This window comes from Engystomops pustulosus, chromosome 3 (assembly GCF_040894005.1).
Source record: "Engystomops pustulosus chromosome 3, aEngPut4.maternal, whole genome shotgun sequence".
Taxonomy (NCBI): Eukaryota; Metazoa; Chordata; class Amphibia; order Anura; family Leptodactylidae; genus Engystomops; species Engystomops pustulosus.
This window is the reverse complement of record NC_092413.1, coordinates 107779282-107806163: the sequence shown is the minus strand read 5'-3', so window position 1 is coordinate 107806163 and position 26882 is coordinate 107779282. Positions and strand designations below refer to the sequence as shown.

The 26882-nt window shown below is 42.9% G+C and overlaps 1 protein-coding gene across 1 annotated transcript in view; it reads right to left on the bottom strand.

The window, feature by feature from the left end:
- The window catches only part of HDAC2 (histone deacetylase 2), a 57965-nt gene that overhangs the window by 29254 nt on the left and 1829 nt on the right, over positions 1 to 26882 (bottom strand). Inside the window, exons 2-3 of the mRNA XM_072141747.1 lie at positions 7853 to 7965; positions 955 to 1072 (exon numbers count right to left, since the gene is read on the bottom strand). Of these exons, the coding sequence (XP_071997848.1) occupies positions 955 to 1072; positions 7853 to 7965 (231 nt within the window). The remainder of the gene's footprint in view (positions 1 to 954; positions 1073 to 7852; positions 7966 to 26882) is intronic.

Below are 26882 nucleotides of genomic sequence, written 5' to 3'. Positions count from 1 at the left end.
ATCATTTAATTTATTCTGAAAATGTCAGTTTTGGCCTAAATGAATGTATTTTCCAAAAGAATTCTATAGTTTCTAAATCGCAGGTCCATAATTTTTAACCCATGTGAAACACTTAAAGGGTTAATAGACTTAATAGAAGTTGTTTTACATATGTTGAGGGGTGAACTTTCTATAGTGGGGTAATTTATGGGGTTTTACCATTATTTAGGCCTCTCAAAGTCACTTGAAAGCTGAGTTGTCCCTCAAAATGTGAGTTTTGGCAATTTTCATGAAAATAAGAAAAATCGCACCTAAAGTTCTGCACCTCATAACATCCTAGAAAAATGACCGGAAGCATAAAATATCATCCCAACATAAAGCAGATATTCTGTAAATGTTAATTATCAAACTTTTTGGGTAGTTTTACATCTTGTCTGGAAACCAGAACATTTCAAACTTGGAAAATGAAGAATTTTTACAAACTTTTGCCAAATTTTCACTTTTTTTCAGAACGAAACGCAAAACTTATCACTTAAATTTTATAACTAACATGAAGTACAATGTGTCACGAGAAAACATTCTCAAAATCACCAGGATATGTTAAAGCGTTCCGAAGTTATAACCAATTATCGTGAGACATGTCAGATTTGAGTCATTGAGCTGAAAACTAGTGTCGGTGATAAGGGGTTAAAAAGCAGTAATTATTCAGAGGCACAACAAAATCATTTTTGAAATAAATATTCCAGAGGCTGTTGGTAGCTTCCATCATGTAAAAATGGCCTTTCTGATGACAGGTTCCCTTTAACAATTTTCAACATAAAACTTGATACCATTTATCTCTGTTTAAGACCTCTAAAGGCAAGGTTGTTGTCCTAATGCTTGTCACTGCTTTTGGAGAATGACACAAGATAACTTACATGTTAATTACAGTGTATGTGTAGAGTAAAAGGAAGAAAAAGAAAAAAAACAACTTACATCTCTGCATCTGTTTACTATATTCAGACATGTTGTCTGGTCTTATAGATCGTAGAAATTTGATGTATTCATCACTGTGATACTTTGTCATCTCTTCAGCTGTTGCCTTGTGAGGACGCTAATAAAAAAAGCAAAGTAAAATAAGCAAACATAGGGGCAGATAATCCCATGCTTTAAAATCATTGCACCATATTTCTAATAGCATGTGAGGTTGAGTGCTGTCTAGTCGGACTTAACACATCTATTTGGTGGGGAGTTTGGGTGTAAAAAAAATGTGCTAAAAAGTTTCTGCACACAGTCGCAACCCAAGCTGCTCGTGCTGTCATAAAATTGTTTAAAAAGAGATTCCGATTGCCGATGTTAACCCTTACATGCCACGGTCAAGCATAGTCATTGCGTGTAAGAGGCTTCCGATGAGGATCTGACCTCTTCAGAGAGCAGGGCCCTTCCTCCAGACAGGACCCAGCTGTAATTTACTGAGCATGCGCAGCATCCTCAGTGAATTAAATAACATAGTGCAATACATTTGGATTGCAGTTTATTAGCTCAACATGAACAAACAAAGGTTTTTATTGATTAAATAAAGTGAAAGTTAAAGTCCCTTAAGCGCCAACATTTCCCATACCCATCTAATAAAGTGCAAAAATTAAAATCGAGCATCCGTAACAATATGTGACTAAAAGTACCACTGAAAAGAACAACTCATCAAAATATGGCGATGCTAAAACAAAAAAGATTTTCTCTATATTAAAATTTCTTGTGTAAAATTGTAAAAATATACATAAACCTACACTCACCGGCCACTTTATTAGGTACACCATGCTAGTAACGGGTTGGACCCCCTTTTGCCTTCAGAACTGCCTCAATTCTTCGTGGCATAGATTCAACAAGGTGCTGGAAGCATTCCTCAGAGATTTTGGTCCATATTGACATGATGGCACACAGTTGCCGCAGATTTGTCGGCTGCACATCCATGATGCGAATCTCCCCTTCCACCACATCCCAAAGATGCTCTATTGGATTGAGATCTGGTGACTGTGGAGGCCATTTGAGTACAGTGAACTCATTGTCATGTTCAAGAAACCAGTCTGAGATGATTCCAGCTTTATGACATGGCGCATTATCCTGCTGAAAGTAGCCATCAGATGTTGGGTACATTGTGGTCATAAAGGGATGGACATGGTCAGCAACAATACTCAGGTAGGCTGTGGCATTGCAACGATGCTCAATTGGTACCAAGGGGCCCAAAGAGTGCCAAGAAAATATTCCCCACACCATGACATCACCACCACCAGCCTCAACCGTTGATACAAGGCAGGATGAATCCATGCTTTCATGTTGTTGACGCCAAATTCTGACCCTACCATCCGAATGTCGCAGCAGAAATCGAGACTCATCAGACCAGGCAACGTTTTTCCAATCTTCTACTGTCCAATTTCGATGAGCTTGTGCAAATTGTAGCCTCAGTTTCCTGTTCTTAGCTGAAAGGAGTGGCACCCGGTGTGGTCTTCTGCTGCTGTAGCCCATCTGCCTCAAAGTTCGACGTACTGTGCGTTCAGAGATGCTCTTCTGCCTACCTTGGTTGTAACAGGTGGCGATTTGAGTCACTGTTGCCTTTCTATCAGCTCGAACCAGTCTTCCCATTCTCCTCTGACCTCTGGCATCAACAAGGCATTTCCGCCCACAGAACTGCTGCTCACTGGATGTTTTTTCTTTTTCGGACCATTCTCTGTAAACCCTAGAGATGGTTGTGCGTGAAAATCCCAGTAGATCAGCAGTTTCTGAAATACTCAGACTAGCCCTTCTGGCACCAACAACCATGCCACGTTCAAAGGCACTCAAATCACCTTTCTTCCCCATACTGATGCTCGGTTTGAACTGCAGGAGATTGTCTTGACCATGTCTACATGCCTAAATGCACTGAGTTGCCGCCATGTGATTGGCTGATTAGAAATTAAGTGTTAACGAGCAGTTGGACAGGTGTACCTAATAAAGTGGCCGGTGAGTGTATATAAGTGAGGTATTACCGTAATCAAAGTGATCCATAGAATAAAGATAACATTATTTTTATGGTACAGTGAACAAACAAAAAAAAACAAAATCCGAAACCAGAATTGAGGATTTTCTTTTTCTTCATAGCAAGAGTTAATATAATTGGGGGGGGGGGGGGGGAGGGAGTTAATATAATTGGGGGGGGGGGGGACGTGGATGTGATGTACATACGTCCCTGAACGTCCGTGTGAAGGAAGCATGTAACTATTGTAGCAGTTCCTTATTTTATTAAAATATACAAATAATTATCCTGCATGGGAAAGGCTGAAATGTTAAGAAGCACACAAATTTCCGAGTCAGAGTTTTAGTGTTAGGACATAAACATTGAAGGTAAATGAAAATATAAAAACAACTATGAACATAAACATGTTTGGTTTGACAGTGTCAAACCAAAGGCCTAATCTATCAAACTGGTGAATTAGTACTCACTGGTAATTCAGTTTCCATCTAGTCCTCCATGAGGGCCCACTTGGAGGATGCCCCTTGATGTCTGTAGGAAGAAAAAAGGTTAAAGGACTCCTACACTCTCCCGCCAGTGTCTACCAAATAACTACACCGATGGAAGAGACAACACAATTTATTTAGTATTTTCAAGTCACATATATATTATAGAATTATTGGCTGCTGCAGAGACAAGGCTGTTAGCAGGGGATACCAGCTCTTCTTTGGCCAGTTTGGACAGATTAGAATCACCCTTGCCTGATATAGAAGGATCTTCTCGAGGACCCTCACGATCAAGGGAATAGGGGGAAAAGCATAAGAGAGAGGCTCTTTCCAGTTGTTCTCTGGTCTCGTTTGACTCTAGGGAATAGTACAGACGGCACTTCAAGGATAGCCCAGATGCTGGTTAGATGAAGGAAGTCCTCCTGATTGCGGCACCACTCGTTTGGTAGGACATCTCTCCTGCTAAGGTAGTCTGCCTCCCTATTTAGAACACCCCTCAAGTGGATGGCAGAGATGGAGAGGATGCTAGCTTCTACCCAGGAGAATATGGTACGGGCCAAGTTGGAGACGACCGGGGATCTTGTTCCCCCCTGCTTTCTCAGAGAAGATACGGCCGTGGTGTTGTCCGAAAGGATTTGGACAAGGTGGTTTATCAAGTGAGCCGCGTTCAACCTCACGGCTTCCCAGACAGCTCTTAGTTCCAGGTAATTTGAAGGCCTTTTGGATTGGGATAGAGTCCATGAACCTTGGGCGAAGTGAGAAGGGAAGACAGCTCCCCAACTCGTACTGCTTGCGTCGGGCATTATGGTTACACATGGAATGCAGTGCCAAGTGACTCCTTTCCCCAGATTTTCTGACTTCAGCCACCATTGGAGGTCTCTTTTTATGGAGGATGGGATGATGACTTTCTTGTCCTGGCCAGACGGACTCCTATGCCAGGAACGGAGAATTCAGCTCTGCGGGATACGGGAGTGGCTCTGGCTCCAAGCTACCGAAGGGAGGCAGGATGTGAGAAGGCCCAGGATCTTCATAGCTCCTCTCATCGATATGGAAGTTCTCCTCCCAAAGGATTAGATCTGATCTTTTAAGTTGTCTGCTTTTCCCTGAGAGAGGAAAGACATCTGATGAATAGAACTCAACAACACACCGAAAAAGATCTTTTGAGTGGAAGGTGATAAGTCTGATTTCTGTATATTGACTAGCAACCCCAGGTCTGAGAGTTTTTCCAGGGTAACGCTTTTGCAGCTGTAAGACCTGGTTTGTCCTTCCCTACTATTAGGAGATCGTCCAAGTACGGGATAATGGAGACATTCTGTAGCCTTAAGAAGGCTACCACCTCCACCATAATTTTGGTAAAAATTCTTGGAGCTGAAGAAATGCCAAAAGTACAGGCACAAAATTGGAAATGAAGAATAGAGCGCTGTGAAGAGAAGACTGAAAATCTGAGATATTTTTGAGAAGAGGGGTGAATTGGGACATGTTGGCATCCCGAAGATCTTTAGTGCACATACAGTAATTATAGTGAATAAGTTGAGTGGCGAATCTTACAGACTCCATATGAAATTTCTGATAGGTGATGAAGTGGTTCAGCGGCTTTAGATTTATGAACATCCGATTTAACCATTGGTCAGGAACAGTGGAGAGTAGAAGCCCGACTTCTCTTGATCTTGAGAGACTGGAACCACCACAGAGATGGTCACAGATAAGACAGTGAGTGGAGGGGGAAGCAGAAGATAAAGGGATGGACAACCCTTGAGGGGGGAGGGGGGTGTCAGATTGAATTCTATCCTGTATCCCTGACTGGATAATGTTTAAGACCCATGGATTTGGTGACCCTGGCGTCACTGCTTCTTCCTGGAATCCTCCCTTGGGGTAGCTCCAGCGACTCTGTTTACCTTTCCCTTGAAAGGAGTCCATGGGGTTCTTGAAGGGACGAAAGGATGCCTTCTTAGAAAGTGCTTTGTTCTCCGAAAATCCCTTCTTTTTGTCGGAGGCCTTCTCCAGGATGGCATCCAATTCATGTCCGAATACAAAAGCTTCAGAAAAGGGACACTGCAGAGCTTGGTTTTAGAACGAATATCACCGTCCTATTGCTTCAGTCAAAGAGCCCTTCTTGTAGCGTTTGTTAGGGTGCCCTATTTGGCTGCAAACCGGTTACCTTCAGCCGTTGCATCCACAAGGAAGGCAGTGGCAGACTTCAACAAAGGAACACTTTCTAGAAGAGCATCCCTAGGGGTACCCTCCCGGATGTGGAACTCTAGCTCTCTTAGCCAGAAGAAGAGTGTTCTTGCTACAGACGTAGCAGAAAGATTTGACTTGAGGCTAAGCGTGGAGGTTTAACAGGCTTTCTTCAGCAGAGCATCAGGCTTCCTATCTATAGGATCCTTCAGCTGCGCTGAATCCTCAAATGGAAGGTCCGTCTTCTTAACCACCTTAGTCACCTGGACGTCCACCTTTGATCAAGAGGTTTCCAAGGATTGGGATTCATTCCCAAAGACGAGACGTTTTCTGAAATTACGATCTTTTTCTCAGGGTCCTTCCACTCCTCCATGATCAACCCCATCAAGGTATCATTTACAGGAAACACACGTTGCTTTTTGGCTTTAAGACTGCCAAACAGCTCGTCTTCCCGAGACATGGTGGGAACATCGTCCTCAATTTTTAGAGTCTCCAGCATAGCCTTCAAGAGGTTATCCAGTTCATCAATATGGAACAGGTGATGAGATTCTGTTCTCTGACTAAGTTATCCTGATCATGAGTATCAGCTAGCGAACAGGTGCCTCTGAGTCACAGTCCTCATCATCCAGGTAGGAATCCAACACAAGTCTGGGCTTTTTCTGAGGTTGATCTCTTTGCGTGGCAGAGGAGACAGAAGAGACCACGTTTTCCTCAATAAAGGACTTTAGCTCGTCCATAAAGACCTGCAGATAGGTTTCTTTTACGAGTCCGGCATGGAATGGAGACACATGTTGCATTTTGGAGCAGTGGCCTTACTCTTCTCAGACTTGCTAGATTTCTTGGATCTTTCCGTTCTATCTTCTCTACCTTTCCCCTTAGACTCTTGATCCTTCTCCTAGGAGGGAGGGGGGAGGGGGCAGTAAATGAGATACTAACTTGTGGTTCGAAGAACATAAGAGCAATAAAATAGAACATGCCATACAGCACCACTTACATGAACAGGGTGGAGTAGGCCCAAGTCTGCCTCATCAGCCATAATGTCTGGGACGGCAAGAAACACAGAACCACAGACCTCAGATCAACTACCTTCTCTAGAGGTTTAAATACTTTAATCGGGGAGCCCATCCCCCATGCAGGTGGCTGCCATCAGTGTGCAGTGTGTTAATTTCCGCGTTCCGAGCGAAAGCCGCGTCATCGGAACGTAAAGAACTGTAGTTCCGGCGGGGTCGCGCATCCTTGCGCGCCGCTAGAGGACGTACACCTGATCAAGACCCAGGGAAGGTGCACTGGGAGAAGGCACGGCGACCGTGGATTGATCCGGAGGGGAATTTTGACCAAAGTAGGCATAACACCAGGTAAGCGACGTCTCTCCCCCCCACTTAAGAGGAGATAGACCCTCTCTTGACCTGACCCCTCTAGGGATAGGAAGAACACTGGCAGGGAGGCCTTTAAACTCTTCTTCCTGTCCCTACACTTGGAGGGGAATCCTCCAAGTGGGCCATCATGGAAATATGAAATGATTATTCCCTGCAATGGAAAATAACATCAAAATAAACACTTTTTCACCATTTTGCAACACATAAAATTTGATTAAAAGTGGCAGAGCTGCCTATCTGAAATGATTAGTGTTGAGGTGGGAATATCATAGATGAATGTACAATACTGTCCCATTTTTGGCATGAAATCCCCTTTAAAGGGAACCTGTCACCAGGGATTTGCGTTAGCATTACAATATAAATTGCATGTGTTTTAACTTACCTTGCATCCTAACAGAATCCTAGGGTAGTCAAAGGGGCTGGGCTTTGGTTTGGATGCATTTCAAAAAACAACATGTGATTTGTCTGTACTGCAGGCTGCCTCCATCTTTGTGCTCCTATGTAGCTCCTCCCTCTCCCACTGATCTCAGCTCACCAGGCTGTTCCCTCTGAAGGAGCAGGAGGGAGGAGCTGTACCGGAGCACAAAGGTGGGGGCCGAAAGCTGAGTAACACAGACAAGTCACATGTTTTTTGAAATGCCAAGCCCCTGTGACTAGACAGAGGATTTTGTCAGGGCGCAAGACAAGTTATAACACACAATTTTATTGTAATGCAAATACTTATAAAAGACAGAAAGGTATATTTGCACTGCAGGTGAAGCTTCTGCCTTTAGTGAAAATGAGGTCCCTGGTGACAGGTTCCCTTTAGTAATGTATATACAAAACTTGATTTTTTTTAATGAACTTACATATATTTCCATCTTTCTGTAAAGTCCATAGTTTAGAAGCAAATTGTGAGTCATTCGTATCCGGTGAGGCTTCATAGGATGCCCTTGGCCATAGTAGTAATTTCCAATGTCACCTGTAGATAAAAATTTAAAAAAATATTTACATTTAATGTCATACAGGTGGTCCCCTACTTAAGGACACCCAACTTAGAGATGACCCCTAGTTAAAGTCGGACCCCTCTGCCCACTGTGACCTTTGGTGAAGCTCTCTGAATGCTTTACTTTAGTCCCAGACTGGAATGATCCGCTGTAAAGTGTTTGTAATGAAGCTTTATTAATAATCCTTGGTCCCATTACAGCAAAATTTTTTGAAACTCCAATTGTCAACAGAGCACAAAAAAAAAAAAAAACAAATTATCTGGAATTACAATTAAAATATACAGTTTGACTTACATACATATTCAACTTAAGAACAAACCTCCAGAATCTTCCTTGTACGTAACCTGGGGACTGCCTGTATATAGAATTTAACTTGACAAGATGTCCCCAGTTGAGCCAAAACTATTTATACCCTCATAACTATTTTATTTTTCGGCCGCCAAGTCGCCTGCGCACACTCCTGTCTGGTGCACAGTATCACAAGGTACTTGCATGCGCTCTAGTCTGGCATCAAAAAACACAAATCTCCTGCTTGCTCGAGTCTGGTATAAAGAACAATTCCCCTGCTCACTTCAGTCTGGTAATAAGTTCAAAAAGTCTCCTGCTCGTTATGAGTCCGGTATCTAGAAACACAAGTCTCCTGCTCGCACCAGTCTGGTATTAAAAAACACAAGTCTCCTGCTCACTGCAGTCTGGTGTACTGTGCTACAAGTATTCTACTTGCTCCAGTCTGGTGAAATGTAATACAATCAGTTGATGAGGGGAACTTATTTTTTTCTGAAGTCTGTGATGGTGTAATTTATGAATTTAGCATATTAGATGAATTTGTTGCATTTACAAGCTCTTACACTGTTCTGCCAATTCAACCTCACTGAAATACCACGCGCACCGATAAACTGGAAAACCCCCAAAAGGGGTTTTCTCATTAACCCCTTAAGGACGCAGGGTATTTTCGCTCATTTCTCTCTCTCCGTTTTCAAAAATCCATAACGTGTACAGAGCTGTGTGAGGGCTTATTTTGTGCGTAACAAATTTTACTTTCCTGTGATGTTATTTATTATTCCCTGCCATATAGTGGGAAGGAGGAAAAATATTCCACATGTGGAAAAATTAAAAAGAAAAAAAAAAAAAATGTGCGTCACGTTCTTGTGGGCTCAGTTTTTACGACTTTCACTCTTTGCTCCAAATAACACCTCTACTTTATTCTTTGGTTCGGTATGATCGCGGTGATATCAAATTTATATAGGTTTTATTGCGTTTTAATACATTTTTCAAAAATGAAACGAATCTGTACAAAAAAAAAAAAAAAAAATTGCCATCTTCTGACGCTAATAACTTTTTCATTCTTTGGGGTACGGAGCGGTGCGAGGTGTCATTTTTTGCAAAATGAGCCGACGTTTTCATTGCTACCATTTTGAGGACTGTGCGACGTTTTGCAAATTTTTTATTACATTTTTTATGTCATGTAAAAAGGTGTAAATGTCGCGATTCGAACATTTGGGCGCCATTTCCCGTCTCGGAGGTCACCACCGGCCGTAACCGTTTTTGAATTTTGATAGATCGGGCATTTTTGGAGGCAATACCTAATGTGTCTGTGATTTTTTACTGTTTATCACGTTTTTTCATATCTGTTCTAGGGAAAGGGGGGGCGATTTGAACTTTTAATATTTTAAATTTTCTCTTTTTTTCACCATTTCTTAGACCATCTAGGGTACATTAACCCTAGATGGTCTGATCGTTCCTACCATACACTGCAATACTACTGTATCGCAGTATATGGCATTTTTGCACATGATTCATTGTATCATGTGCAAATTGTAACGAATCCTCAGAAGCCATTCAGCCTCGGGTCTCATGAAGACCCGAGGCTACCACGGCAACCGATCGCCGCCCCCCCCCGATTACGTTCGGGGGAGCGATGATCGCAGGTAACAGTTGCCAGCGGCAAACAACATGGTGACTCCCGCAATCGGTGCAAGCACCGACCGCGGGTGTTAGCAATGGGTCTTTAGGCCCTCTTCATACACCCTTCATAGCTTTGTGGCGGATATATCCGTCACAGAACGTGAAGGGGTTAAAGAAAGCTCTCAAATCTTAATCCCCTAGAAATGCTGGCATGATAAAGCTGGCTTACTGTATATACTTATTTATAAGCCGACCTGAATATAAGACGAGGCATATATAAGACGAGTACACACCATTCCGTGCCCTGTACGGCTCCTCTTCTATCTTCATGGTGGCAGGCTCTAGGTCCGTGACAGAACAGTGGGCAGAGCCTATTCTTTCTTCACATGCGCCAGGTCCGTGACAGCTCATTGTACACTCAGAGCTGTCGCGGACCTGCCGCCCACTGAGTTGTCGGGCATCTAGAGCCCGCCCCCCTGAAGATAGAAGAGGAGCCATCCAGGGCACCGGAATGGTGTGTACTTATATTGCGCTGAAAAACTCATAGTACAGCAGATGCTGTTCATGTGAGAGGAAATTGACTGGACAAGAAGATGTGCCTGACCATATGCAGGACCGATATAGACAGGTTAGAATGAGATCTGTGAAATGCTGTATGTTTTGTTAACATTAAATTAGAGAATGTGATATTCTGAGTAATATTATAACCACTGAGTTTCAGTCACACAAATAGAATTATACAATGGTCTTCTACAAATAAATCATCTGCCAAAATTCTATCAGTGTATGAACAGCAGAGGTTTGCCACATCTTTAGTAATAAAGTTCAAATGAATATTTTGGCACCATTTAAATACTGGTGCAATAAACAGTGGGTTGCAAATGTGACAAAATCAACAAAGTATCAAAAAGTTGTCCAAAAAACAAAACATGCTTTTGCAAATTAAAATATTGCGCCATGTGGGGTGCATATGTATTCGGCTTCCACAACACAACTCTTTGTAGGTCCACCTATAGCTGCCATGACAAATCAGTATGTCACTACCAGATTGCACATCTAGAGGCTGGAAGTTTTGCTCTTTGCATAATAATGTAGCGGAATCACATTGGTTGGAGAACACTTCCAAATGGCAATTTTCATGTCAAGCCACCAATTTTCAATGGATTAAGATTTGAAGACAGAATAAAATGAAAAACCCCAGGAAAACACTATGGAGGGAATTTATCATACAATGTAAGCCACCCACCCCCTCACCCCCCTTTCCACACGGCACATACATCAAGAGGCTTAGACCTATGTATCGGTCGGTAGTTACGCCAATGGGCAGAGCCTGCCGTAGTTTTGTGCAAGAACCTGTAAACATTCAGCAGTGAATGTTCACAGGGCAGGATCCCCTCTGGGAACCTACTCTGCCAATGGCCACATCCCGTTCATGTCCGCTGCACACTCACTTTATTATTTATAGAGCACCATTAATTCCATGGTGCTGTACAATCAGTAAGGGGTTCACATACATTACATTAAGACAAAAACAGGTGCAAGATACAAAATTACAGTGACCAGGAGACAAGTAGGAAGAGGACCCTGCCCTCGAGGCCTCACAATCTATATGGAGGGGGGGAGAAGAGATGGAGATGCAAGGTGAGGGAGCAGAGTAATTAATGTGCGTTGTAAGCTAACCTGAACAGGTGGGTTTTCAGGTTATCAGGATTGGAAAGAGGGGGACAGTCTGACACATTTTGGTAAAGAGTTCCAGAGTATGGGAGCTGCACTGGGGAAGTCCTGGATGCGGTTGAGAGAAGAGATGATGGTAGTAGAGTGAAAGTCCCATGAGGAATGGAGATTAAGTGTGGGGCGACAGGTTTTGGATGCTTTGTAGGTCATGGTTAGTATTTTAAATTGAATTCGCTGTGTAATGGGTAACCAGTGGAGAGACTGTCAGAGAGGAGAGGCTGAGGAGAAAGGTTAGCTGGATGGATTGAAGGGGTGTTAGAGAGTTAACTGATGTTGCAGTAGTCCAAGCGAGGGATAATTATAAAGGCATTGACTAGTAATTTTGTGGACTCTGGATTGAGGAAGGGTCGAATAAGAGATATGTTCTTGAGATGAAGGCGACAGGTTGTAGTAAGGGCCTGTATGTGAGGCTTAAAGGATAAGGCAGAGTCAAAGATGGCTGCAGGGCAGTGGACTTAAGGACTCGGGAGAATGTGGAGCCATGAACTGTCATGGTTAGGGATAGTGGGAGGGATGTATTCGGTGGAGGAAAGATTATGAGTTCCGTTTTGTCCATGTTAAGTTTAAGAAAAAGGGTAGAGGATTATATGGCTGATAGACATTCTAGGAATTCTGACTAGAAGAGAAGAGATATCTTGACCAGAAATTCAGATTTAGAACCTACCGGTAAATCAGTTTCCACTAGTCCACCATGATGGCCACGTGGAGGATGCCCTTTGACCTCTGTGGGAACAGGAAGGAGAGAGGTTAAAAGTCCCCTCCCAGCATCCTACCACCAGTGTCTACCAAATAACCACAACTGGAATGGTTGCAACTGTATTTATTTAGTATGTTTAGTCACACACAAGAATACAACAAAAACAATCAATATTATGGAGGGGAATAAATAGGCCGTCATGGTGGACTAGTGGAAACGGATTTACCGGTAGGTTCTAAATCTGAATTTCCACCACGTCCCCCATGACGGCCACCTGGAGACTTATCACATGAGATGATAAGTTAGTGTGGGATAACCGATTGGAGCACCTTCTTTCCGAAGGTCAGATCTTTATTCTTTGGAATGCCCAGTCTGTAGTGTTTTAAGAATGTATTTTGGGAAGCCCAAGTTTCTGCCCTGCAGATTTGGTCTAACATAGCTCCCCTTCTTTCTGCCCACAAAGTACACATGGCTCTTGTGGAGTGAGCCCTTATGTTCGATGGTACTGGCTTGTTCTGTAGACTGTAACACTTTGAAATTGTCATCTTGAGCCATCTAGCGATAGTGACCTTAGATGCCTTTTTTCCCTTGTTGGGTCCCTGGAATTGAATGAAGAGGTTATTATCTACTCGCCATTCCTCGGTGGATTGAAGGTATTTTAATACAATGCGCCTTACATCAAGCGTATGCCATTCAGCCTCCATGGAGGATGTTGGATTATTGCAAAATGACGACAGGACAATTTCCTGATTTCTGTGGAAATCCGAGACCACCTTAGGAAGAAAAGCAGAGTCAAGAGTTATAACAATTCTGTCATCTAAAATTTTTAGGTAAGGCTCTTGTATGGAGATGGCTCAGAACTTTCTATTGGTTCGAATGGACCTTTAGTTAAGGCATTGAGAACCAAAGTAAGATCCCAGGTAGGGATTTTAGTAAGGACCTGAGGACGGATTCTAGAAGAGGCGGTTATGAATCTTTTTACCCACCTATTATCCATAAAGCAGAAGTCAAGAAAGGCATCCAGGGCAGACACCTGCACTTTTAAAGTGCTTGTGGATAGTCCCTTTTCTAGTCCAGCTTGCAGGAACTCCAACACCTGAAAGACATAGGGTTATCTTGTGATGGAGGTTTATCTCCACAAAAGGATACAATTTTTTTTCCATATTTTATGATATATGGCAAATGTCACTGGTTTTCTACTCGCCTGTAGAGTGTTCACCACTTTTGAGGAAAGACCTTTCCTTAACAGGAGTTCCCTTTCAGGATCCATGCCGATAGGTCGAAATAGCTCGGTCTTGGATGAAGTACTGGGCCTTGAAATAGGTCGCTCTCCGGAGGAAGTAGGATGGGTTCCTGAAGAGCCATGGATCTCAGGAGAGGGTACCAATTCTTTTTCCTCCAATTTGGGCAGATTAGTATTACCCTGGCCCTGTCCAGGTAGATCTTGCGTAGCACCTTTGAAATCAGGGGAATTGGGGGAAAGGCATATGCTAGTGGCTGGTCCCAAGTACGGCTGAATGCGTCCAGAATCGAGAATGGATCTCTTGTGTCTAGAGAATAAAAATAGTTGCACTTTGTGTTCTCTCTTGAGGCAAACAAATCTATGAGTAGCTGCCTCCATAGGGTGATCAGTTGGTCGTAAATCTCCTGCTTTAGGCACCGCTCGTTCGGTAAGAGTTTTTTTGCTCAGGAAGTCGGCTGTTAGATTTTCTCTTCCACGAAGATGAGTCGCAGAAAGAGATAGGCAATTGTCCTTTGCTCATCTGAAGATCTTTTGCGATAGAGCCAGTAAGTCTGGAGACCTGGTTCCTCCTTGCCTCCTCAGATACGATACAGTGGTGATGTTGTCGGATAGTATTAGGAGGTGTGAATTCCTTAGGTGAGACTTGTTGGATCTCAAATGTCTCCCAAACCGCACGCAACTTGGAGGTAAGTTGGAGGATCTGGTACTGATTTCTTGTGTCCATTGACCTTGTACCAGCTGATCCTGGAAACAAGCGCCCTAACCTGACTTGCTTGCATCTGTCTGGATGGTAATCAAGGGCTGTTGGATCCATGGGACACCCCTTCCTTTGTACTTAGCCACCAAAGATCTCGTTTCACACTCAGCGGGGTCTGGACTTTCTTCTCTAAACCTCTTGGTGACCTGTCCCAGGATGAAAGGATCCAGCTCTGGAGTGGCCTGGAATGGTTTTGGCACCATGATACCGCTGGGATACTGGCTGTCATCTGTCCTAAGAGCTTCATAGCTGTCCGGATTGAAACACTTGGCTTCTTCCTGAATGATAGTATGAGGAGTCTGATATTGTCCTTCTTGTCCTGTGGAAGAGAAGAAATTTGACAGCATGAATCTAAGATTACCCCCAAGAATTTTATCTGGGTAAGGGGGGGGGAAGATTTGACTTTTGAAAGTTGACGATCCACTCCAAAACTTGTGAATGTAGAAATTGTGAAATCCCGAGACTTGACTAGGTCTAAGCACCCGAGTGAAGTTGCCCCCCCCCCCACCTTGTTGAAATCAAACAAAATTGGTGTCAAACGTTTGTGCTGGTATGTGCAGCAACAATTTTCGTTTGTGCCGCTATTGTTTTTAAGATTTTAATGAGTTTCCAGAGGTCATCAGAGGTCAACCAGCCCCCCCACATTGCCCAAACCAAACAAAGCTGGTGCCAATCAATTCTGCTACGTTTGTGCTGCTCAAATTTTTGTTTGTGCTGCTTTTGTTTTGAATATGTGAACAAAAAATGAAAGGTCAAAAGTTCAAGCAGCCCCCCCACATTAACCGAATCGAACAAAACTGGTGTCAAACGTTAGTGCTACGTTTGTGCAGCAAAACTTTTTGTTTGTGCTGCTATCATTTTAAATATATTCATACTTTTTTCCAGAGGTCATCAGAGTTCTTTTCTTCCAAAGAACAAAAATGTGTTTGCTAGCTCCCCCTGGTGATCAAACCAGGGAAGTGTCACTAGGTTTGTTTTTTACCAGTTCATCCTAAATACCTTTAACCTATGTAAACACCTGAACATACCTTAAAAATGATAGCGGCACAAATGAAAATTTTTGCTGCACAAACGTAGCACTAGCGTTTGACACCAGTTTTGTTTGATTCAGTTAATGTGGGGGGGCTAGTTGTACTTTTGACCTTTAATTTTTTGTTCATTTATTCAAAACAAAAGCAGCACAAACAAAAAATTGAGCAGCACAAACATAGCAGAATTGTTCGGCACAGTTTGGTTTGGGCAATGTGGGGGGGGGGGCTGGTTTACCTCTGATGACCTCTGGAAACTTTCATGAATATCTTAAAAATGATAGCAGCACAAACGAAAATTTTAGCTGCACAAACGTAGCACAAACGTTTGACACCAATTTTGTTTGATTTGGACAAGGTGGGGGGGCCAACTTCACTCAGGTGGTCTAAGCTGGTACAGGCTATAAATCAGAAAGTCGTCCAAGTAGGGAACGACAGACACGTTCTGATCTCTTAAGAAAGCAACCACCTCTATCATCAGTTTGGAGAATACCCTGGGAGCAGTAGAGATTCCGAAGCGTAGTGCACAAAATTGAAAGTGGAGAGTTTCCTCTTCCAAGGAAAGAACAGAAAATCTTAAATATTTCTGAGAGGAAGGGTAGATAGGAACGTGATAATAAGCGTCCTTTAGATCTATGGTGCACATAAAGGAGTTTCGGTGAATGAGGGGTATAGCAGATCTTACCAACTCCATCTTGTAGTGTCTGTATATTATGAAGCGGTTCAATCCTCTCAAATTTATTATGAGGCGATTCGATCCGTTGGGTTTCCTCACTGTAAACAGAGGGGAGTAGAAACCCTGTTTTTCTTGATTGACCGGAACTCTCAGGATGGCCCCCAGTTGTAGCAGGTTCTGGACCTCCTGCCAGATGGTGACCTGTGTAGAAGGAGATGACGGTGATGGATTGAAATATCTTTGGGGGTGGGAGGGGGGATTCTATTCTGTATCCATTTTTTACAATGTCTCTTGGCCAGAGATCTCATGTTATCTTCTCCCACTGTGAGGCATAAAATGTGAGAGTCTTCCCCCAACCCTGGCGTCACTGCTTCTTACTTTTTGATGGGTCACTATTTGAGGAGAACAAGAAGCCACGACCTCTGCCTCCCTTGGGATAGCTCCAGCAGCCTTATTTGCCCTTTCCTCTGTAGCTCTCCCTTTGGTCCTTGGGGCCACGAAAAAAAAAATTTGATTCCAGGTCGGTTTTCCGGAAATCCCATCTTCTTGTCGGCGGCTTTCTCAAGAATGGCATCGAGGTCCGGGCCGCAGACGAACTCACCAGAAAAGGGGACTCCACACAATTTTGTTTTGGAACGGATGTCTCCTCCCCATTGTTTTAGCCAAAGCACTCTCCTGGATGCGTTGGATAGGGCCCCTTCTTTAACTGAAAATCTGATGGACTCTGCTGAGGCATCAGCTAGAAAGGCTGCCGCCAGTCTAAGGAGAAGAATATTTTCTAGGATTATTTCTCTAGGAGTATGATCCTTAACGTGATTTTCCAGCTCCTTCAGCCAGAAGAGTAGTGTCCTGGCTACAGAGGTAGCCGTAAGGTTAGTCTTGAGGTTCAGCATAGATGTATCCCATGTTTTCTTGAGTAGTGCTTCAGATTTCCGATCCATAGGATCCCGAAACTGGCCTGCATCCTCAAACGGTAAATCCATCTTATTAGACACCTTAGAGACTTGTACGTCCACCTTAGGACAAGCGTCCCAAACATCCGAATTATTAGGCTTGAACAGAAGTAGTTTCTTGAAATTTTTGGAGACCGTTATTTTCTTTTCAGGTTCTTGCCATTCTGCCGTAATCAGATCTTTCAGTGCATCATTGACGGGAAAGACCCTTGGTTTTTTGTTTCTCAGTCCTCCAAAGAGGTCCTCTTCGACTGATCTAGGAGGGATTATGTACTCGATATTTAGCATATCCCTTACTGCCTTGAGCAGTCTTTCCATTTCCTCAATAGGGAACAAGTACGTGGCTTCTGAGTCCTGTAAATCAGAATGCGTTATTTCTGAGTCTTTATAGGAACAGGATGGAGATTCTGAGACATCTGAATCTAACGCAGGAGTGGCTAAATCTAGATCCACACGGGCTCTTTTAGGGGAGGGATCCTGAAGAACCTGAGAGGTTGTAGCAAGGGATACGAACTTCTCTTCAATAAACTCTTTAATCTCATCCATAAAAGAGGTTTTTTCATCTCTCAGTAATTTATCTATGCAAGATTTACATATTGGCTTTTAATGTGTAGTGGGTAACTTGCTAATGCACATATTACATCTTCTGTAACTCTGAACATCAGATGATTTAAATTTGGATCTTGCCACTTTTCCCCCTTTCTCCTGCTTCTCCTCCTTGCCTTTCCCCTTTCTACCAGATTCCTTCTGGAAGGGAAGGAGGAGAAATTTGTTGCAGGAGACCGTAATAAACACATATATACATATACACTCACCGGCCACTTTATTAGGTACACCATGCTAGTAACGGGTTAGGCCCCCCTTTTGCCTTCAGAACTGCCTCAACTCTTTGTGGCATAGATTCAACAAGGTGCTGGAAGCATTCCTCAGAGATTTTGGTCCGTATTGACATGATGGCATCACACAGTTGCCGCAGATTTGTCGGCTGCACATCCATGATGCGAATCTCCCGTTCCACCACATCCCAAAGATGCTCTATTGGATTGAGATCTGGTGACTGTGGAGGCCATTTGACTACAGTGAACTCATTGTCATGTTCAAGAAACCAGTCCGAGAGGATTCCAGCTTTATGACATGGCGCATTATCCTGCTGAAAGTAGCCATCAGATGTTGGGTACATTGTGGTCATAAAGGGATGGACATGGTCAGCAACAATACTCAGGTAGGCTGTGGCGTTGCAACGATGCTCAATTGGTACCAAGGGGCCCAAAGAGTGCTATGAAAATATTCCCCACACCATGACACCACCACCACCAGCCTGAACCGTTGATACAAGGCAGGATGGATCCATGCTTTCATGTTGTTGACGCCAAATTCTGACCCTACCATCCGAACGTCGCAGCAGAAATCGAGACTCATCAGACCAGGCAACGTTTTTCCAATCTTTTACTGTCCAATTTCGATGAGCTTGTGCAAATTGTAGCCTCAGTTTCCTGTTCTTAGATGAAAGGAGTGGCACCAGGTGTGGTCTTCTGCTGCTGTAGCCCATCTGCCTCAAAGTTCGACGTACTGTGCGTTCAGAGATGCTCTTCTGCCTACCTTGGTTGTAACGGGTGGCGATTTGAGTCACTGTTGCCTTTCTATCAGCTCGAACCAGTCTGCCCATTCTCCTCTGACCTCTGGCATCAACAAGGCATTTCCGCCCACTGAACTGCCGCTCACTGGATGTTTTTTCTTTTTTGGACCACTCTCTGTAAGCCCTAGAGATGGTTGTGCGTGAAAATCCCAGTAGATCAGCAGTTTCTGAAATACTCAGACCAGCCCTTCTGGCACCAACAACCATGCCACGTTCAAAGGCACTCAAATCACCTTTCTTCCGCATACTGATGCTCGGTTTGAACTGCAGGAGATTGTCGTGACCATGTCTGCATGCCTAAATGCACTGAGTTGCCGCCATGTGATTGGCTGATTAGAAATTAAGTGTTAACGAGCAGTTGGACAGGTGTACCTAATAAAGTGGCCGGTAAGTGTATACCATGTGGAGGACTCCTCCAGTGCACTTACAGGTACCAGCGGGTGGAGAGAGCCTGCATCTGCCTCTTCAGACATGGCTGTGACAGCAGGGAGACAAAAACACACGGCTGCACGAGTGTCCAGAACAAACTTTGAACTTAGACCTCAGATCAACGTGTACCCGCAATAAAATGAGCTTAAACACCTTCTAGGGGAGCCCATCCCCCTGTTGAAGGCTGCAGCCGGCGTTAATGCTCCGAGACCCGGCATCGGAGCGTCACTTCCGGTTCGCGACGGAAGTCGTCATCTGCCTCCGCGCGACACACCAGGAAATGATTTAAGGCGCACGGAGCGCCACCGCTCTCCCATAGGTGCCGGATGCCAGCGGGACTAGCAGTGTTTTCTCAGGCCAGACAGGGATGTCCAGGGAGGGCCGGAACCGCCCGTGGACCCGACCTGCGTGGCTTAGTCGAGGACCGCGCGACGGTGAGTGTTGCCATCCCTCCTCACACCTGGATGATGCAAGGGAGAGACCTTCTCACAATCCTGACCCTGTGGGAACAGGAAGAACACTGGTGGGAGGATGCTGGGAGGGGACTTTAACCTCTCTCCTTGTTCCCACAGAGGTCAAAGGGCATCCTCCAGGTGGCCATCATGGGGGATTTGGTGGAAATATAGATCTGTGTGTCATCTACATAGGAATGGTATTGGATGCCATGTGACTTAATTAGATGTCCCAGGTCAGAGGGACAATGTAAAGGAGGTAGCGTAATCACAAAAGTTTGTGCAAAAATTGCAATTAATTTAGTGCGTCTATGCAAGAAAACTGACATAGAACCACTGGTAAATGACCCCCTACTCTAGTAAGTTCAGGAACCTTGGGGAGGGGGAATTTAACACAAACTCGGAGTAAAGCGTTTATCAAAGGTTTTGGGGCATGAAGATTTTATCAGCATGAAGATGCCATTTTGGATGTTAGCTCAGCTTTAATTACCAGTATGTAAGTATTTTTTTCCCTTTAACCAAGTTGGTTGCTAATTAACATTTACCATATGTCTGCTTTAGGTTGACATAATTTTTGTAATGTTACTTTTAAGTATGATGATAGAACACCCCATTCACCCCAAGATCACTAGTAAAACTGTGATATACAGTCCTAGGCCAGTTGCCTTAGCAATGCCACCTCATTGCTTGTTCTTGTAGAGTTACACGGCTGGCTCACGCATTCAAACAAGAGGCATCTGCCCATCATCTCCAGCTCCAGTTCCGGTTTGAGTAATGATACGAAGGGCAGATTTTGAAGTCCTTGTTTTCAGGTGACGGATCATATTTGAAAAATTCCTGAGGTACCAGAACAGTCAATCAACCCACAAATGACTGTATTTTGGAGACAGCACTCAAGTAATTGACCATGGGTATTTTGAGCTTTTTACCACCTCAGATTTGTCATAGAAAGTATTAGCATTGGCTCGTGTGACTGAAAAATGTTTCCCCAAAACATTGCTTTTGCCCCCAAACTGTTATTTTTAGGAGTTAAAAGGGAAAAAAATGCAACTCATAGTTTGTTACCCAGTAGATAACATGTTACTTATGTTTATGGGTCAATATGATTACATCAATCTCATTTATATGATATTTCAGCCGTTTTGCAGAATAAATAACTAGGAGGCATAAGATTTTTATTTGTTGTCATTGATTGCGCAGTTTTTAGGCTTATTTTTTTGCAGGATGAGTTTTTATTGGTATCGGGAAGGGGTATATGTGCCTTTTAGATTCTGGATTATACATCTAGTGTCTGACTGTCTAGACTAAGATTATACCCCATAGGGAGAGAAGATCTCCCAGCAGGACGGAGAGGAGGAGACCATGATGGCCATAGCCACAAAAAGAAAATTACATTTTCTGCACCAATGAAAAGTATTTGTAGGTAATACCGAAACACCATATATTGATAGTAAAAGCGAAGGAAGAAACTGTGTGTCATTGAGGCTAGAAAACAACATTCACATAGTTCATTTGAATTATACAGAAACTCTACACAGACAATGAAATAAAAACAATTAAAATCGTACCAAAGTACCTACAAATACACATGTTGCTTCATCCGGATCTATGAAGCAACAGAACACCTCCTATTAAAGTCAAGTATCACCAACACTACCCCAAAATGAGTGAATAAGATAAATGTTTGACAAAACATGCTCAAGCCATTAACACGTGTGTTAAGGACATGGAAATTAAGCAGATTACAAAGTTTACAATGGTTATCTGCATAAGCAAAGAAGACTGGTACATAGTCTGTTAATGCTGGCGACTAGTACACAGATCACCACGCTGGTCATCAGCAAACAGCAAGGAAAATACATAGAGGAATACAGCATCTTTAAAACCTTCAAACTTTATTAATATGTAGACGGGATAAGAGTCGGACTTGGCATTTGAAGCTCTTCACCATTTGTCTTGCTTGTCAAACAGTGTACTCTTGAAACCGGTAACTTAAGAGAACTTTCCAAGCAAATTAACCCATCCAAACTAAATACTTCATTAAAAACTATGATTTGAAATAATTAAACTTATCCCTTAATTGTTCCTTTCCATGGATGCAATGTTAAAAAAAAAAAAATCAGTCTGTAAACTTATTTGAAACTCACCTGATGTGAGTCCAATGACACTTAGCGAGTCCTGCATAGTAAATTTTACTAGATACATACATGGGCTAGACTAGCAAAAGTAACAGGACCTTAGATGATATCACTCTGGTTGCATGACATGCAGAGACAAGGATATAATGTAGGTAATAGGGTTCTATGGAAACCAGTCACTAGCGGTAAATGTTGAAATATGATGACAGGTTCTCTTTAACCATACCAAGTTCGCTTTTTTTCTTGTCAACATCTTTATTGTGTTACCATGAATTGTATTAATTTGGAGCATTTTATAAAAACATTTCTGAGGGTTACTAAAGATTGAAGGTTTTACATTTCCTGGATTAATCCATAGTTTTCCTTATAAATTAAGTGTGCCGATGATAATTTTTAAGCCTAGCTACGCTTTAAGTGTGGAAGCACATTAAGGGGTTTTCCAAAAAACATCAACAACATGTATACAGGTACAGAAGAGTATACAGTGCAGGGTCCATATATACAGGTGCATAGGCACCTGAATACATGTACCTTACACTGTATACTCTCCAGTATATAGTCACCTGCATACATGTGACCAGCAACGCATGAAATAATCTCACAAAAATTGCAGAATATTTAACTTTTGCATTACATTTATGGAAAATGAAAAAGTTCACTCCATATACTATAGCAAAAAAAAAAAAAAAATTTACAATTTTAGTAAAAAGCATGTAATAGTGATTTCCTTATAGCAAACAATTTGACACAAAAGCCAGCAACAGTGGTGGTACCTATATATACTGTTGGTATGGAAAGTATTCAGAACCTTTGAAATTTTCCGTTTCACTGCAGCCAATTGGTATGACCAAAAATGTTCTATTTTTTTTGCTTATTAATGTAATATTGAAAGAAAAAACTGAAATGTATATATTTTACATGTATATAAATTTCTTAAACAAGAAAAACTGAAGTAACACATAGTTCTAAGTATTAAGCCCCTTTGCACACTATTGAGTAGGAGCACCTTTTGAGCTAGTACAGCCATGAGTCTTCTAGGGAATGAGGCAACAAGTTTCTCACACCTTCATTTGGGGATACTCCGGCATTCTACCTTGCAGATCCTCTTCAGTTCCCTCAGGTTGGACGGCCAGTGCTCTGGCTGTGCCGGCAAAGAATGGTCACAGAGTTGTTCTGAAGCCACAGCTTTTTTTTTTTTTAATTTTAGCCTGTGTGCTTAGGGTTATTGTCTTGTCGTAAGGTGAACCTTTGGCCCAGAGGTTCTAGAAGGTGTTTTCACCCAGGATCTCTCTGTACTTGACCTCATTAATCTTTCCCTCAATTGCAATCATTTGTACTGTCCCTGCAGCTAAAAACCTCCCCACAGCATCATGCTGCCACCACCATGTGTCACTGTCGGTATTGTATATGATGAGCAGTGCCAAGTTTTCTCCACACATACCGCTTAGAATTAACACAAAAAAGTTCAACCTTCGTCTCCTCAGAACAGAGAATCTTATTTCTCATAGTCTGGGAGTCCCATGTGTGTTTTTTTTGCAAACTGTATGCAGGCTTTCATATGTCTTGCACTAAGGAGTGGCTTCCATAGGCACACTCTGCTATAAAGCCCTGACTGGTGGAGGGCTGCAGGGTTAGTTGACTTTGTGAAACTTTGATATGGGGTTCTTCTCTCACGATGGCTTAGTTTGGCTAGACAGCAAGGTTGAGAAAGAGTTATGGTTGTCCCACACTTCTTCCATTTAAGCGTCATGGAGGCCATTTTGGAGGCCGTTATGGAGGCTCTTAGGAACCTTGAGTACTGCAGAAATTCTTTTGTGACCTTTGCCAGATCTGTTCCTTGCCACAATTCTGTCTCTTAGATCCTTGGGCAGTACCATGTGCTCTGACCTGCACGTGCGGTCTTACATAGACAGGTGTGTGCCTTTCCTAATCAAGTCCAATCAGTTTAATTAAACACAGCTGGACGCCAATGAAGGAGTCAAACCATCTCAAGGAGGATCAGAAAGAAATTGACAGCATGTGAGTTAAATATGAGTGACACAGCAAAGGTTCCCAAAACTTATGACCATTTATTTTTTAGTTTTTCTTGGTTGATAAATAAGATAAAATATGAATTGCTATTATTATTATGTAATTTTTCTGTCAAGATTGGGTGCAGAGTGTACATTAATCAGCAATAAAAAAAAATAAATGGCCACAATAAAACATTGTGAAAAATTGAAAGGGGTGTGAATACTTTCCATACCCACTACAAATATCAATATCTTATGTGACCTTGACTACGTCTCATGCTGTTCAGAAGTTAACTAATTGTATGTTAAGGTGGCATCCCATTCTTCTTGAAGGGCAGCACCCAGGTCACTGAGCTCTGAGCCTCTATAAGTGACTCAGCTAATCCCAAAGGTTTTCAATGGTAGTAATAGCAGACAACTCCATTTCATGTACTCCATTCTCCAGCAGCCTTATAATTCAACCTCGATCGGCTGGCTCATTGTCATCCATGGAGATGAAATAAGACCTGTTTTTCAGGCAGAAGCGTAATGTATGAATTAAAATTATATAAGTAATATGGGCCTGTCACTCTACTCCAGAGTGTAGGGCAGTTCTGTATAGACAAGACACACATGCCCCTAATTTAACATACCGCCCACAGGTGAAAACAGTGGAGAGGTAGCATTTTCCTCAATGTCTCATTATTTATGGTAATCTTTTCTACTCAGCATGAACCGACATTCATCAGTGAATAGCACTTAGGCTCACTAGCCCCTCATAGATGCCCCATGGCCCTTGCAAGACACCTTTACCTTGTTGTGTAAGGTACACTTTGAGGTCATCTAGCACACAGGTGGGAAGCATGTGTTAATGGCTATCAATGATCTGATATTACACTTGGATGCCCCCTACCCACTTTTAAATGTCCCTGGAGTTATGTGAAATTCATCATCCCATCCTGCAAGGAAGTGCTCACAATGAAGCTGTCATCAGTGTCCGATTTTCTCCAAATTACATCAACTTTTAGGACTTTCCGTGACTCTTCAGTCACAATCTGCTGATGACACTGACAAAATAAGCTCAAGGGCCACATCTGCCTAATAACATCCTGCTTGAAGCCTCACAATGGCTAGGTGCTTTCAAGCAATGATGGTTAGGTGTCGTCTTGGTCTCATGATGTCTCAATGTGAACAGCATCTGTCTCCACGACAGCCTTTGGGGCTTTGTAAGACTGTATGCCTGCCCCCCTCCCCGTAAAGAGCTAGTGTCTCCCTCCTCACCCTTATATAGCAAACTGAGAAAACCTATTGACTCGAGTATAAGCCGAGAAAGGGAAATGCATTGGTCACATGTATACATCAATATAGCTAGCAGCCCCCTGACCCTAATGTATGACCAATGCCTGCCCCCCCCAGTATATGTCCAGCACCTGCCGCCCCCCCCCATATACAGCTAGTGTCGTCCCCCCCACACCCGTATAGTCACCAGCCCCCTGCCCAGCCTTAGAAAAAACAAAAAACAAACAAACAACTCGCTACTCAGCTTTCCAAAGCCCCCCCAGATCCTCTTCTGTCTTCTGCTCCCCGTTGGTCCCGTCCATCGCATACATTTCAGCCGCTTACTCACATCATAGTGTGGGCCGATGGAAGCACACACTGTGATGTCGGCAATCGGCTTACCTCATGGTGTGTGCGACGGCACCACACGGGGAGCTGAAGACAGAAGAGGACCTGTGCGGGGCGTCGGAAAGGTGAGTACCGAGTTTTTTATTTCATTGATTTGAGTATAAGCCGATTAAGGGTTTTTCAGTACATTTTTTTGTCCTGAAAAACTCGGCACATAAGATTTCAAATGACATCCCCTTTCCCAAGAAATATAAATAAAAAGTAAAAATCATAAACAAGTTAGTTCAGACATTTTAGGACGCAGCGATACTTCTCCAAACATAACGGTTCCCAGCATTCAACCCCATAATGGAATATAGCACCCAAAGTCGAACATGACTCTTGCTCGCCATTTTGCAACATATAAAAAAATTTGATAAAAAGTGAGCAAAGAGCCGTAAAGTCCTCAAAATGGTAGCAAGCACTCATCTGACACTGCACACAGCTCCCTACATTGAAAAAAAAACTTATTAGCACTAGAAGATGGCAAGATGTACAGGTTTTAAATGTTGTATGCATGTATAAAAAACATTATAAAATCTATTTAAATGTTGTATTCACGTGCAATGAATCAAAGAATGTAGGAGACATGTAATTTGGTGCGCACATTGAAATCCGTAAAAGCCCAGCCCACAAGAAAATGGTGCAAGTGCGTTTTTTCGCCAATTTCACTGCATCTGGAATTTTTTTCCCGCTTTCTAATAGACGGAATATTAAATAAAGGCACCATGAATTGCTATTTGTTACACAGAAAACAAGCCATCTCAGAGCTCTTTACTTACTGAAAAAAAAAAGTTAGATTTTTGAAGGTGGGGAGTGGAAAATACAAATGCAAAAACAAAAAAAGGGTCTGTCGTTAAGGGGTCAAAATATTCACCCGGATCCACAAAGCTCTGCATAATCCTGTACAAACCAGTGTTCTTCGATATGACAGTGATCATAGATTATTCTCTTCCTTAATTTGAACCTTACGTCTCAAGGACTTCTCACGATCTGCGCTTATTCACTGGAATGATCTACCCCAGACTATCAGACCAGTGCTCCAAAGCTTTAAATGTGCTCTTAAAACCTCTTAATGCAAGCTAATCACACTCCCTAAGTACATAAAACTACAACTCTCCCTTTAGCAACCAGTCCTGCATCCTCCTCCCGTCTGTTATCCGGCAAACACCAGATAGATATGCAGCTCCTCTGCAGTCCCATTGACTTTGGATTTTGTATACAAGTTGGCGGCTGAGGCTAGTTCAAGCAACAGCTTCTTTATTTATTAAATTATTTACTTCTATTCCCTTATAAAGAATAGCTAGAATATACAAGCTATTATACCTCTTGTGTCACCCCCTCATCCAGGGGTCAGAATGGTAAGGCTCGAGAACCAGATGCGGCTCTTTTGATGGCTACATCAGGCTCGCATAGCGATTGGCACTGTGTGCGGCTCATTAGGTGCACCATTTTTTAGCTGCCTGCGTCCTTTGAGTGCCCAGGCACCTCGGTCATAGAGGAGTGCACAAAAGAAACGAAGAGCCAGCTGCATGGAGTAGGTGAGTGACTAATGTGCTGTACTGATGGGGGGGCACGTGCTGTGCCT